The sequence below is a fragment of the Vidua macroura genome, chromosome 5 (genome assembly GCF_024509145.1).
Source record: "Vidua macroura isolate BioBank_ID:100142 chromosome 5, ASM2450914v1, whole genome shotgun sequence".
Taxonomy (NCBI): domain Eukaryota; kingdom Metazoa; phylum Chordata; class Aves; order Passeriformes; family Viduidae; genus Vidua; species Vidua macroura.
Genome location: NC_071575.1, coordinates 52,298,835 through 52,313,868, shown reverse-complemented (window position 1 = coordinate 52,313,868; position 15,034 = coordinate 52,298,835). Strand labels below are relative to the sequence as shown.

The 15,034-nt window shown below is 37.2% G+C and overlaps 1 protein-coding gene across 2 annotated transcripts; it reads right to left on the bottom strand.

Moving 5' to 3' along the window:
• Positions 1–6,915: 6,915 nt before the first annotated feature.
• On the bottom strand, positions 6,916–12,446 carry SPAM1 (sperm adhesion molecule 1). 2 transcript variants are annotated; one of them, XM_053978001.1, is made up of 4 exons: positions 12,351–12,446; positions 11,259–12,052; positions 9,690–9,779; positions 6,916–7,883 (listed from the first exon to the last, which is right to left on the bottom strand). In XM_053978001.1, the coding sequence occupies exons 2-4, from the start codon at positions 12,015–12,017 to the stop codon at positions 7,182–7,184; spliced, it is 1,551 nt and encodes a 516-aa protein (XP_053833976.1). In that variant the 5' UTR covers positions 12,018–12,052; positions 12,351–12,446; the 3' UTR covers positions 6,916–7,181. The 2 variants fall into 2 exon arrangements, with proteins under 2 accessions (XP_053833976.1, XP_053833975.1); XM_053978000.1 differs by lacking the exon at positions 12,351–12,446 and having other exon boundaries at positions 11,259–12,265.
• Between the last annotated feature and the right edge of the window lie 2,588 nt (positions 12,447–15,034).

Here is a 15,034-nt window from a genome sequence, read left to right as displayed (position 1 = left end):
TGGTTTTTCATGCCCTGGTTTTAGATACTGTCAAAATGACTTGTAGTGTAATTCTTAAAGTACTGAGTTATTACTCTTGTAAACTTAATTGCACATTTCCAAAATTAAATTGGGTACTGGAACTGGCCCTGCCACCCAATGGTAATGTTGGGGAATTATTTTTTCTTTCCCAGTAGCATCAGGTTTTGTCCTGGCTAAAGGTAGTCCATTTGTCCTAATGCTGTTCCATAGCATTGGTATTTTGGGTGGAGTCAGAATTTTGAATGCCACTCTTAAAACTGTAACAGTGATAGTGTCTTCATCAGTTTCAAAGCATGATAGAGCTCTTGAAGGTGCTTGAAAATTGGTGGCAGAGTAAAAGGAACCAGGTCAGATCCTGCACGGAGGGAGAGCGTAGCAGAGCTCTGCTGTTTACTTGTCTCTGAGTAGCAGCCAGATGGCTGCTCCATAAATAGGTGCATCCTCACCAGCAGTCACAAATGTTTTGGCCAGTTCACCATTTACACTACAACTAAATGGGGAAATCACTGGGGGAATGGATGGAAAAATTGATGAAGTGATTTATTCCGGTTGGAGATGTAAGAGGACTGGGAAATAATTCACAGGCAAATCACTAAACTTTCATTTTTCTGCTATGTATCTTGCAATTTTTAAAAACTTGTTTTGACCAAAGGAGTTACTGAATTTTGGGTGAATACGTAAAATGTTTCTGGCTGCCCTAAAACTGATAAATATAAGAATTTCCCTCATCTCCCCTCATCTGGTGACATGCAGTCCATTTGTGAGAGTGATTCTAGAAATGAAGTGGTTCTGATTATGGCATGGGGGACAACACATAAAATTGAGCAGTCTCTATTTTGCAAGAAGTATTAAATTTTTAAGTAGTGCTTGAGTCTTAGAGTGCTGGAAGTTTACTTAACAATACATTGTAGATATAGTAAAACTCTGAAAAAATACATTTCAGGCATATCCTCATAACAGGCTGGCAGAAGATGCACAGATAAATTCTAAAACATTAATTCAGTTGTACGACTGAAGTCTTTTATAGTGTCTCAGGCGTTTGTCCAAGTTTAAAGTTCTATTATATTGTTCTAAAATCTGTTAATCTTTTGGAAAACTGTATGATTATAAAAGGCATTCTTTATTTTACGTACTGTTTGCTACTATAATATTGTATGTGAACATATTGCTGCCTTGCTACAATTAACAGCTCAAATGACATTTGTTGTCATAGCTAAAAGCTATCCTGTTGTCCTGTGTGGCTGTAGACAGACAAGCCACTTAATCTTTCTGGGAAACATTTAAGCACTGAAAAAGTATTTTACTTTTCTGTCTTTTCTACTGAGTTTTACACACTGCAGGACCAGTTTAGCAGTGTTACGGGACCATGCAGCGCCTAGCTTGTTGAGTCTTCCAAGTGCACTGAAGGGATAGCAAAGCAGCTTACTCCTTTGCAGAGACTTATGTGTGCTATAAAAATTAATAAAAGTGTATCTTACGTTTCAGGTAACAATGCTGGGGATGCATGGTCAGCAAAATTACTTCAATCAGCAAAAGCACTTCATATCCAGATTTTTCACATTTGGGAAGAAGTTATTTGAGACTCATATTTGTAGTTCAGAGCATTAGCAAAGAGATTCAACCCCATTATTTGTATTTTAAGCACACATTGTAGTGTCAGCTGAAGATCACAGAATGATTATGATTGGAAAAGACATCCAAGATCCAAGATTGAGTCCAACCTTTGAATGATCATCACACTGTAAACTAGACCATAGCACTAAGTGGCACATTTAGTTGTTTCTTGAATGCTTCCAGGGATGGTGATTCAGCCACCTACCTGGGCAGATCTTAAGGAGAGGAAGCTTTCAGCTGAATGAAATCTGCAGAGAAGAGAGCAGGAGAAAAGGTAATATCTCACAGGTATATTCAGGTTTGTCCTGATATACCAGATGTTTGGGGAAAAAACCTGTAGAATCAGTAATTTCTGCTAGAGAGGCACTACATTAGGGGATGACTAGTCATCTTTTCTGTTTGTAGGCCAGAGTCAAGCAGCTGCATTGCTGAAGGGAACAGAAAACCGTGTTGAACTTTTTAGTGAGATACCCACCAGTGTCTGCATGTGTCATCTGTGCCCTCTGCTGGCTGCAGCTCCAGAGGCTCTAGTATGTGCCCTATATTCTTGTCATGCTCTGATGAGCGAAAAGGTGAAGAAGGATTTCTGTAAGGACTGTTAAAGTGGCAGATTAAGGTTGTTAACTCAAAAATGCTGTGATTTCGATATCTAAACTTGGTATATGCAGTTCATGCTGAAATAGTACATAGGATTTACAGGCCGTCTAAGTCTGTTATTAGTCCAGTGCCCTTAATTACTGGCTACCCCAGCAACAAGGTACTTTGTACTCTGTTGTGACATTAACCATATTATTGTCGTGGGACTGCAGGGTGCCCTTAGCCTCCCTTTAAACGGGTGGTTGTTTTGTCCCTGCCTCAGGAAATCATCACTTGACACAGGCAAGCTGTCTCTTGTCTCAACCTGCTGGTAGCCTGAGGGAGCAGTGTGGTCCATGAGACTGCTAACATATGGTATATTTCTTCTGCAAGATCCTGAAGAGTTCTGTTGAATAAATCTATTTCCTGATATGAAAACAAAGGCAGAGACAGGTGATTGCATATTGTCTAGAGCCCACACCAGAGGGTGGTTCTTAACACCACCCTCTGGAATCGTGTGCACAGAGCCAAAATGTCAGTTGAATAAAATAATGATCCACATTAATTTTCATGTTGTCTGTTTGTGTCTGATTACTAATCAGTAAAATACCTTATCAGTTATAAATTAAGGCTTATACAAGTATACACTGAAAAATATCATCTAATTATTACTGACCAAGGAGAACTGAAATCAATATACCTTGATAGTGGTAACACATTAGTGAACATAATTAAATCCAAAGCTATTCCCTTGAGGATGCTAATATTGATAGGTGCCCCTTACCTTCTTTCTTATATAAAGGTGCCCTTTACTTTCTTATATATAACAAGGGGACAACAAATGTAGGAAGCTTTTGTAGGCCTGGGTGTCAGTGACAGTGAAGAGAGGCGTAGCTGCAAGAGTATTGGAACAGCTACATGAAAGAACTATTTTGTAAAGACCCTGATCCTTGACTGTATACACAAAAGCTTAGAATTTATCTTGAATACAGCATGTTTACATCATCACCATCATCATCATCATCATGAAGAATACTGTGAAGCAGAATTAATGTTCAGTGAAGTACTTCCAGAAAAACAGGGAGGTCTGGAATAGCCGCACTTTGGGAATAATTTAGAAGTGGTAAGGGATGAAGTTAGACTAGTAAGCTTTTTGAATCTCTTCCCAGCCATATATACAATGGCTTTCAGTAGCACAGGAGAAAAAATTTACAAGAGCTAACAACAAAAAGAAGTCTTTAGAAAAGATTAAATCATTAAATAAAGCAGTATTTTTTAAGACACACAATAAACTTTTTTTTTTTTTTGGTATCAATGTTATTTTTTTGAAATGAAACTCATTACTCCAACTTGAAATCTCAGGTCCTAATTTTGCTGGCTATCTGCCAGTGCAAAAAAGCTGGCACAAGCACAGTGTGAAAAAATCTTTCAAATAAGTTTTAGGTGCATAAAGGATGGAATTTAGTTGTCATCTTAAAAAGGTCATCAGTGCTCCATAACTGAATGTGTTTTAAAATTATATAACTGTCTCTGCTGTCTTGTTGTTTGTACTGAAAAGTGATGGATAGGTACATGTAGAAATCTGTCTGGAAGTTGTCTAGAACATATTGCACAGGTCTGAAATCTTCCGTACAATTATTTGCTGATATATATATTTGCAACAGGGTATACCAGTGTGATGCAGAGAATAAAGCAAATTTTGCTGAACTCTTCAGGATTCTACTCATATCCTAGGCTGTTTACAAAGTGATCTTACTGGCCTCTCAAAACATCTCTCCATGTTGTCATTTTTACAAAAAAAAAAAGAAAAACAAACCAAAAAAACCTATAAGGTGATGATGTGACTATGTTTTTATTCTGTTCAGATTCTTTAATTGCCAATTGCCCTCTCCCTTTGAAGTACGAATATCTTTGTATGTCCCAGAATAAGCAACACAAGAAACTAGATCCAGGTTATTTAGATAGAGAAGCAAAATTTCAATTAAAATTCTAGCATAATGTCAAAACATTGAAAGAGGGTATTTAACAGCTTTCACTTAAACAGACTCTTTCATCAAATCCACTTTGCATCTCCCTGTCCCTAAGTATTGCCAGACTGAGGTTTCTCTAGAAAGGAGAAATACAAAATAATGAATGGCAAGCAAAGTGAACTGTTCCTCTAGTGTTTAATCTTTTCAAAATTACAAGAATGCAAGAAATTAAAACTATAAGGCTACCTTATGATTACAGGCAATACAGTGAATAGAAGAAAATCTCATTGGACAGGGGTCCACTCTAGGAGAAAATAAATTTGGCTTTGAACATATGACAGTCACCAGCAATGCAAGGCATAGCACCCTTTTCCTTCTTTTTTCCTTTTACTCTGTGGAGACTCACTGACTCCATGGTGACTATTTATCATAGAATATAGGTAAGACAAATATAATAAGAAAAAAAAAAGAATAATATATTTGGAAAATACTGTAATTTAACACATAGCAGACCTAAATCCTGAAGTCTAGGATTGAAAGCATGAATTCCAGATACATGTAGGTAACCTAAATAATCCTGAATGAACATTTGAAAGGTGGTTGGCAAAGCATTGTACATCAGAGCACAAGGTAGATAGCTATTTACATATGCAGCTTAGGAAGGCACAGTTCATTGCAATAGACTACTTTCCTCTCATCTTCCTTTTACTTTTCTGGTCCTGGCTGTTCTGAAGAATAAAAAATTTGGGATTGGATGAATAAGTCTAATATATCAGTTAGTGTGTTCCTTTATCTTTACAGTGAGCCTTGAGGAAAGGTTGTCAATATTAAGTAACAGGTAGATAGAAATGTTGATTGGTAACTGAGACTGGTCTGTCCACATTCCCTACTGCTTCACTCTTTCATTTCTGCAGTTCACTTCCTCTGCATCCATTGGGAGGTCCTGGGTGCTCTGTTTCAATTCTTCTGTGATTTTATCTTCTCATTCCTCCTTTTTTGGTGAATAATCAGAAATGTTCTGCTTGCTATTACCTGGCTGATAATCAAAAGTATTCATGGCAATACTTGCAGATATTTTGAACCTGCAAGCTGTCTTACCACAAAGTGCTGCAGATCCAGTATCTTTCAGTTTAGCCATGTCAAAGTATTGTGAAAAAAATAGAATTTCATATAAGTCATACAAGTTTTGCTAAGGCATTACCAGTGATGTTTCCAGTTTTTAGAAACCATTTGATAGTTACCACAAATGCAGTGTGAAGGGAGTTCAGGCACAGGAGTTATGATACCATGCCTTTACTTTGCCCAAGATGAAATAACCAATATCAAAGTTGCAGTGAAAAAAAAGCATGTTTTTGCATGGGTGATCAAAACCAGATCAATTCCTTTGTGCTGAACAATCTGCTGCATATATATATTTTTATTCATGATTCCACTTGGAACATTAATGGCAGAAACAGCTGTGACTCATGGACTTATCACTGTAATTGGGATGAGAAGATTGTTACTTCCTCTTGATAACTTGTTGTTCAAAAGCCATAAAACATTATTTCTCCATGTTAGGTCTAAAGGCTTCATCTATTTTTCTGCATCTTTGTTATGACCAACAACCTGAAAATTCAAAGAAAATGGATATAATAATATGTGTTTTCTGCTAGATTAAGGAATGAACTTTTTATAAGTAAATGGCCACTATATTGAAGTCCTGGTTATTTTCATTAGTGAGGCAGGCTATATCTGTGAGAGGTGGTGAATTATTTATGCAGATCATGCCTGGCTCTAGGGAGATTTTTTAATGTATCCATACCAGCAGCCACTCTTCACCCATCAGAAGGCCAACTGTCTATTAAGCATCTGACATAATAACTTGAAAAGGTTATTTTATCAAATAAACTGCAGCTAATTGCTTCTAAATGCTTTAACTGACAATATGTTAATCAAAACTAGACTCCTAATATGATGCCAGGAGTAGTTTTCTTCTGAGGTATCTCTGCTACTTTCACGCTGCTTTTGGCAATTGAATAGTATTAAGCAAATACTTTCAGTTCTGTCAGCAAACTGAATGAGAAGGGTGGTCCTGAGATTGTCTCAGGTCCCCAGTGACACTTATCTTTCTGCCTCCACTGCTGGGTTTTTCTAAGGAGCAAAATGGTTTTCACCAAAGACTCCTTAGGAATAACAAGGCATACAGTCCCATGCACAGACTTTTGTCCAAAAGGCACATACAGCCCTATCCAGTTCCTAGGGATGGCTGGATGGAGGAACTAGGACTGGCGACCTGTGCTGGCAGGGAATGCACAGGCAGAGCAGATGAGTTGTGAGTATTGGCAAGACAAAACAACTGGAAACCAAGAAAGGGACATCTGAAATAAGGAGGAGGGTTTGTGAGAAGAAAGGATAAACTAATACAGCTCAAATTTTAAATAATGAAGCTGTAATATTCAAAGTCAATATTGACACTGAAATCAGAACTTTTTGAAGAGTTACAAATATATTTAATTAAAGGAAAAGCTACAGCATTCCTAAAGGTTTTGTGAAAAGTGGAGGAACATTACATTAATCAGATAAATTTTATGCTGCAAAGTTCCACAGATCTAAAGTTAAGCCAAATATTTTAAAAGATAATTCCATTCATATGGAATGAAATGAATTCTTGCATAGAGCATCAAACATGATGACTTATTTTATATATTATATATTTAATAGTCTTAACTTGAAGTACACAAAAGAGCATTGTGAACCATTACTTTTTTCCAAATATAATGGTCAAAAATGTAAACTGTAAAAAATGTTTTTTATTCCGGATTATCCTCTCATATAGCATGGTCAGTATATACAGACCAATATATCTTTGGCACAGATAGTAGTTTATAGAACTAAACTGAAGAAATACATTCAAGCTGAAGTGGTACCTATGGATTAGAAAAGGTTACCTGATACAGATAAGACCATAAGCCTTTCAGGAATTATTTTATTTGTTTTGTAAATAAAACCTTTAGAATTTCAAATATAGTCAGGGAAAAGGATATTCTCACTTTCATGGATCATTTGTATTAAGGTTCTCAAAAGGAGAATTAAGTGAAACAGATTAAACATCCTTATCTTACAGGATGAAGAACTACTGAAAGTACGAGTATCATTTTCTTCTAAATCATAGCTACTGGCAGCTGTAACAGTGTTATATTCTGCAGTTGTTATATTAAGTATATTATTTCCAAAGGTAGATTGGAAATCTACTTCAGGATGTGTAGATAATGTCGCCTTACTCTCAGAGGTAAATGAAAATGCAGTTCTGTTAGACAGGATCTTTTCTTCAGAGGCTTCTATGTTAGAAAGTGAATTTGAGGATATCTGAATGCAAATATCTTCTGAAATGCAAGCATGGAGGTAATGGATGTCATTTATATCAGCTCTAGGTTCACAGCTGTGCCCTGCATAACAATGGCAATCAAATTTTTCTATGAATGTTTGCAGATCCTGATATGATGGCTGCCCTTGTAAAGTGTATTTTCCATCCTTTGTCATTTGAATTGCAATATTCTCAGGGTTCAAGTGAAGATAGTCACTGGAATTCCATTTTTTCCGTGCACAAGCACCAGAGTCTTGGCATAGCACTTGGCTACATATTCTGGCTGCCATTGTGACGTTGATGAGGTATGGGGTCAAAGTCCTCCTAAGGTAGTTGTCCAGAGTTCTACAGGTGTTCTGTGAAAAGAGCATTATACTCCACAGTTAAGTATGGAAACCATTAAAATGCTGTCATTCTAATAACAGTACCACAGTATATATCTATAAATGTTTCCCCTGAGGATTTGATAATAGCTATAAGTTGTTGTTGGAAGCAAGTTTACCTGAGAAGCTGTTATAAAATTCAAGGATCTTAGCAAATTTATGTTGTGTAGTTGCTGGAGATGTTACAGAAAGCAGTTAGATCAGAAAGCAATTGTCTTTAAGCTTTCATTTTATCTCTATATTTCATGTAGCTTTTTGAAACAGATGCATTTAAAGAAGTTTCATGAAGACTTGAAGTTCCTTTTTAAGTCTTAAATAGTTTGAATGCGTCTGGGGAAAAAACTCTCACTTCTTCAGTCTAAACAAATACTTTGTCTATCAAGTAGACTCTGAGACTTTTCATCTTTCCCATGACCTGAATAGCTTGGCTACAGGGTAGGGACCTTTCATGGGATTTTTAAATGAAAAGAATTGTGGTTGGATGGTCAAATTGAAGGTATGCTAAGAGAATTGATCATTCTAATTAATCATGAAACTGACATACGTTCTGTGCATTCTTGGCACAGTTTAATATCCAAAAGGTTTGGGAGCTCTCTTTTTGTTTTTGACATTATGGGCATTTGCCCAATGCCACATGTAGATAGTCCAAGTATTTATATCCATGGGGATCACTTTGGTGAGTCTAAGATGCATGTAGTTTTTTTGGTTTTCTTTTAGGTATATATAAAAATGCTTCCAAGAGATTTTGGTTGATGCAGAAGTGAGGCTTACAGTAATATTTAATTGCTGAAATGCTAGTGGCTGTGAAAGCTGTAAAAAATCAGGTACAATTAGTGTACAAATACTTAGTCGAACTGAGCTATGGAGAGTTTTTTTTTTCTCGCAAGAATCTCGAAATTAAGACAATAAACGTTGCTGCTCATATATGATCTGATATTGAGATAATGGGCAGAAAAGTTCCAGGTGCTACTGATATCCTTTATCAAAGGCAGGCAGATACAAAAAAAAGTCAAGGTGGGATGCTTTGGGGAATAACAACCTTACAGAGCTGTGGAGGTGTATTTGGCCATGCTTTCTGTGACAAGAGGTCTGGCAGGGATTAAGCATTTTGGTTCTTTGCACTCAGAAGACTTCACAAGAGTCTTCCCATACGATAGTTTGTTAAATCTAACTTGCCTGGTTATTGAATGAACTATCTGGAAAGAATAATGAGAACATCCTTGTAACAGTTTCTCAAACGATGTATTTCTCTTCCTAAAACAAACTAGAGTTTTTTTCTTCTGGCTCAGATGTTTCATAAAATGAAATTAATCAAAGTAGTATTTGCAACACACAGAACAGGCAAGGGCTAAACTTTTACAGACTGACTTCTCCTATTGTTGCCAAGTTCACCACTCTAAAAAGCAGAAGGGTTTTCTAAAAATTGTTCTGGGCAAGCCCACATAATTTTTTCTTTATCTCCTGACTAAAATAAAATGAAGATATAGGAATTCTTTCTTATACTAATTAAACAAGTGCTAACTTGCCTACGGTTATCATAGTAACTTGTCCAGTTACCCAGAGTCAACAGAACTGAGACATTTAAAGATTGAACTCTTGTTCTGCGTAGAGCCAATGATGACTTTAATAAGCCTCAGATATGCTTGGGTTTTGACTACAAGAAACTGCTGGCAATATGGAATAATTTTAAAAGTAGAAAATGTAAGTGATCATAATGCTTTACATCCTTTTCACTTTATTTCTCCTTTAAAATGTCATATAATGATTGATTTAGCGTACCTTATTTTGTGTTAAATTCATATCACCCCAGATCACAATTCCAGAAGCACCCAGTGCAGCAGATTCTCCTATGGTATTTACCAGATCATCCTGAAGGAAAATATGCAAAGAATCATACAAATGTAAGTAACCTATAACATAAGGGCAAATGAAAAAATGCATAGAGTAAATGCCATATCCAAAATAACTACTTTGAATACAGCAAGCAATGATACACAATCCAAATGTCTTGCTCTCAGTTGCACAATTTTATCCTGGAATTGGATTGCACAGGTGATACCAGAAAACGTTGCCAATAATATCCAATTTATATATGTCATCTGGTTAAAAAAACAAGGCTGTAAAACTGAGCCAGTGCTTAGGCATATGACATACACTCCTGCAGCCATGTTAAGGCTTATTTTGCTGCATTGCCTCCTGGCTGCTCCCAGTTGGTAGCAACTGGTTTCAGTAATGCTGTGGGATAAAGATACTGGAAAGCACAGCTTTTTTTTTTTTTTTTTTTTTTTAATTTCTGTTACCAGAAAGGGCTAAAACAGAAAAGTAGCAAGAGAAAGAGTTTTCAACAGTAAGAATGTATCTGGTCTTTTACAGAGATTGATTTGGAAAATTTATTTCTGTCCAGTTCTCCTTTTAGGGTCAGCTATTAGCCCAGTCCTAGCAAAATGTTAAGGTCTATTTGGGATAGGAGAGGACTATAATAATGAAAAAACAATAAAAAGGCAAGTTACTGTAGGGCACAACAAACACACACACACACAAAAAAAAAAAAAAAAAAAAAAAAAAGAATTAATGTAAAGATTATAGGATTTAAATTATTAATTAGGATCCCAGCAGGGCCCCTGACAGCACCCCTTGCTCCCTGAAAGTATCCACAGAGCTGGGGACAATACTTGCTAATGCTCTGTCCAGAGTGTGGGAGAACACCAGATAGAATGCCATCACCAGGACTCTAACTTCCCCTTCCTCATGGGCTGCAACAACAGCAAGAGATTCCCCAGAGTGGTGGTATCTCTGATAGGGTGGGTGTCTATAAAAATGTGAAGGGAAAAGTATGGCCAGAACTGCAATATGATTGGATTTTAATCAGAGCCTAACTTTAACTAATGCATGACATGCTGAAATACCATTTTTATACTTGAGTAAAACTAAGGACAGATTTTTTTCGCTAGCTTTAAACACTTTTTAAGGAAAGAAAGACTCCATTTTACTGTATTTTTTTTCTTATAACCTAAAAAGCAGGTGAGCCCAGTATTACTACTTCTCTTTGCAAGACTCTACTTTCCTCTGACCAAGTGTGCTAAACATGTTTTCTAGTTTTGTGGTATTATGTTACATGTGAGGACAACTCAGAGAATAAAACACTATTTGATAAATATAATGAGAAAGGTTTGAAAATAGACCTCTTAGTGTTTCATTTGGTCAAATTTCTTTGATGGATTAATTTAATTTTTTAGAAAAAAATTGCACACTTCTTTCTGATGCAAGTTAGTATATTTGTTAAATGAGTGTCACCTGGTAATTTCTTGCCATATAAATTTGAACTATTTAAAGTCTAGCTTCACTCACCTCAGAGAGATATTCCTCATAGACATCTGTGAATACTGGACGTGTATATACAAAAACTGGAAGGGGATGACTAGAGTTAGAGACATAGGAAGTTCTAATGGCTTCTTGAACTCTGTTGCGAACAAAGAGTTGAGCATTTCTGGAAGATTTTAAGGCTGTCTCTAGATAGATAGATGGATAAAGTGCTGTGCTTTTCTCCCACAACCAGTTAAGCTCATTATTTCTTTCTATTTCAATACCTAAACAGGCTCCTGTATAATTGTGGGGGTTTTGTTTGTAATCATAATTATAACAGTCTGGATAAAGGTAATATCCCCACAAGCGATTTGGTTTCATTTCTATGCCCAGCTTCAAAGTTTCCAACATAAATGATTTTGCTGCAAATTCAAATTCCGTTTTAGCTATAGTTCTGGATTCGGCTTCGGATAGACTGAGGTCTCTCTGCTGAACTAGCTCAATGGATTCCTGTCTATAAATATCTTTAGATCCCCAGTTCCTTATCCACACAGGTCTCCAGTTTTCCCAGTCAATGACAGCCAATCCAAGCTGTTCATCAGAAGGAATGTAGAACTGGATGTCCTCTTTGGCTTTTTTTAAATGATTCTCCAGCAGTGAGAGTTGAGGGAGTCCTCCATTGAATGCCTCTCCTGTGACTTCATTTTTGTAAGGGTAGTAGCCAAGCCTGTCTGGATAGAAGAGAGTGATGTTTTGCCCAACGGATGTCTTTAGTGTGCTTCCAATTAGAGGAAAAAAATTCATGTCCAGCTGCACTCCAGTCCTTTCAGTACAAAGTTCTGTAGGAGCATTCCAGATAGAAAGGAAAGGTGAATTAGAAACAAGTGGACGAGCTCTTATATTCAGAGATGAGCAGCAAGAAACTAGAAGAGTGGCAAACACCACACCAGATGCTACAGGGTATGTACAGGTAACACAGATGCCAAAACTTTGCATTTGTCTTACAGTTTCCATTGTAGCATGTGCAGTGACATTAGGTGCTTCTGATCAGACTAAAATTAAATGCTCTCTGGGTGTTCAGAATGTTGGTAGTCTGTCAAAAACTTTATCGTAAAATATATTTCTTCAGATTAATACCTATTAAGCAATATTCCTTGGGTGTAAAATAGGAGTGTCCTTTTTACAAGGCTCTCTGTCATTTCAGGCTGCAGGAAACTTTCCAATAACTTCTCAGACCTAATGCAGAAAAAGAAGCAAATGTGAAGTAAGAAATTATAAATATTTCATTTCTAACCATGAAACAAGTACTATTTCTGATTTTGAATATATTGTAATGCTTGAATACAATTACCCTTTGAAGGAAAAGAACAATGTACAACCATAGAGAAATAAACTGTACTATTCCACTGTCAGTTTTATGCCTAAAACTTAGATTTAAAAAACCTAGATTTAAAACAGGCAGTGGAACAGTATTCAGTGGCTCGTAAATCAGAGTAAGTGTGCTCAGAAGTAGTCCAGACTGTGTCAGTTACTAATGTCTGTAAAAATGAGTAGTTTCACAGTCACTTCTCTTAATCAACAGCAATGTATATATAATATGTCTCACCTACCTAAAAATAAAGTTCTGATCCTTCATTTGTTAATTTTACAGAGTCCTTAAGGGAAGATACAAAATAATATAAAACAAACCCGGGCTGTTTTACACTTGCAAAAAACCAGTTGATGCATATAACTCAGTGAGGTATCTGAAATATTGTAGGCACTCTATCTTCTGTCTAGGCCTCTCTTAAACAGGCTCAAACACCTGTGAATCACTTTGGTATATGGCTGGCTATATGTTATTTCAGGCCATTTGAGATGTACAGATTAAGTGGCCCTGAGTCAAAGTCTGCCCAGGGGTGCAGTTCATTAGGAAAGCTGAGGCTGTCCATACACCCACAGTGTAATCACATTTAGTGGTGATAGCCTCAGTACAGGCATCAGCTTTTACATAGAATCTCACTAGCTAAAGCGTTCTCTGTGCAGTAACTCCTAAATATACATTCCTTCTGACTTTGAAATGGTTCAAACCTGAATCTGTCACTTTCTGTAGAGGCCGTGTGATGAGGCAATAGAGTATGTAAGGATTATATAAGAGTGTACACAAAATTATAGGGGTCACCATGAAGTTGGCCATGGAGCGGCTGGCAATGTAAAATCCCTAAGGACAAATCCAAGAAAAAAAGCAAGTAATATTTTAGTTTGTATTTATTGTATTCAGCCAGGAGTGGAATCTACAAATTTTTGTATAGAATCAGCGGATGAACTGAAATCTAAACATTCATGCAGATATTTCATCATTCCACAGCTGCTGATGTGATAACTAAAGAAACTCTGCCAAGAGTCAGTTTTATAAACTAGACTTAGATCGTAGATCCAATTACCAGGAAAGAAGGTGTGCCTCTGTTAATTTAAATTGCTTCAAGAGCAGTACCTCATTTGCATGGCATCTACTTGATGAAACTTGTAGAAAAGCTGTCTGCATGCATTTCCCACAGCTGCCCAGAGGTGACAGCAGGAAAAAGCCATCTCTCCTCTGAGCTAAACAATTTTGGCTTTCTCATGTCTCCTCATATGACAAATGCTATAATCCCTTATTCGTCTTTGTAGCAATTTGCTAGATCTGCTCCAGTATACCCATTGCTTTGTTGCACTATGAAGCTCAGACTTCACAACACTCCATATGTGCCATCATCAGTGCTAAATAGAAGGAATAAAGACATTGCTTGACCTGTTGGTGGTGTATACTCTTGTTAATGCCACCCAAAAGGCTTTTGCTCTTCATTGCTGCAAAGATTCACTACTCAATCCAATCAACTTTGTAGAGCCTACTCTACAATTCATTCCAGCCATTCAGCTCACAAGCCTGTACTGGTGCATGGAGTTATTCCTCTCCAGTTGTAGAGGTCGATGTTTTCAAATGTTGGACTTCATGACATTCCTGTCAGCCTCTTTGTCTGTGGAGGTCCCTCTAAATGGCAGCAGGATCCTGTGCCATATCAACCACTCCCAAGTCTGGATTATCTGTAAACTTGCCACAGGAACACTCTTCCATTGTTCAGATAATTAATCAGGATGTTATATAGTATTTGACCTAGTATGAAGCTTTAGTGTACATTACTAGAAACAGACTTCCAGCTGGACTTTGATGGGCCTCCAGCTGTACATCCTGGACTGATCTCAACCCTTTGAACCTGACAGTTCTCAGTTTTCAGTTTCAGTGTCCAGTTATCTAGCTTGTACTTAATCAGTGAGAACGTTACAGGGGACTCCGTTGAAAGCCTTGCTAAAATCAAGATCAACAGTATCCAATGTCTCCCCTTGTCCACCAAGCCAGTCATCTCTTTAGAGAAGGCTGCCACTTTGGGCAGGCCTAATTTTCTCTTTGTTACTCTATGCTGACTACTTGCAATCACATTCTTGTTCCTAATGTAAATGTCTTCGAGGATTATGTGCTCTTTCAGCCTCCCAGGGTTTGGGGTGAGGCTGGTCTGACCAGCTTATAGTTCTTTGGATCTTCTTTTTTTAAACCTTTTTAAGAAAGGAGTTACATTTGCTTTCTTGCAGTCCTTGGAAACTCCCCCAATCACTGTGACTATTCAAAGATTATCAAGAGAGACCTTACAATGACATCAGCAGCTTTTCAGCACATACCCTCCTTGCAGGTACATACCATTATGTCCCATAAACCTGTGTGTGTCCAGACTGCATAAATGTCCCTGACCCTGCTTGTCCTTTGCTACTGGATCTCCTGCCAGCCCCACTCAGCACTAGGCCCACAT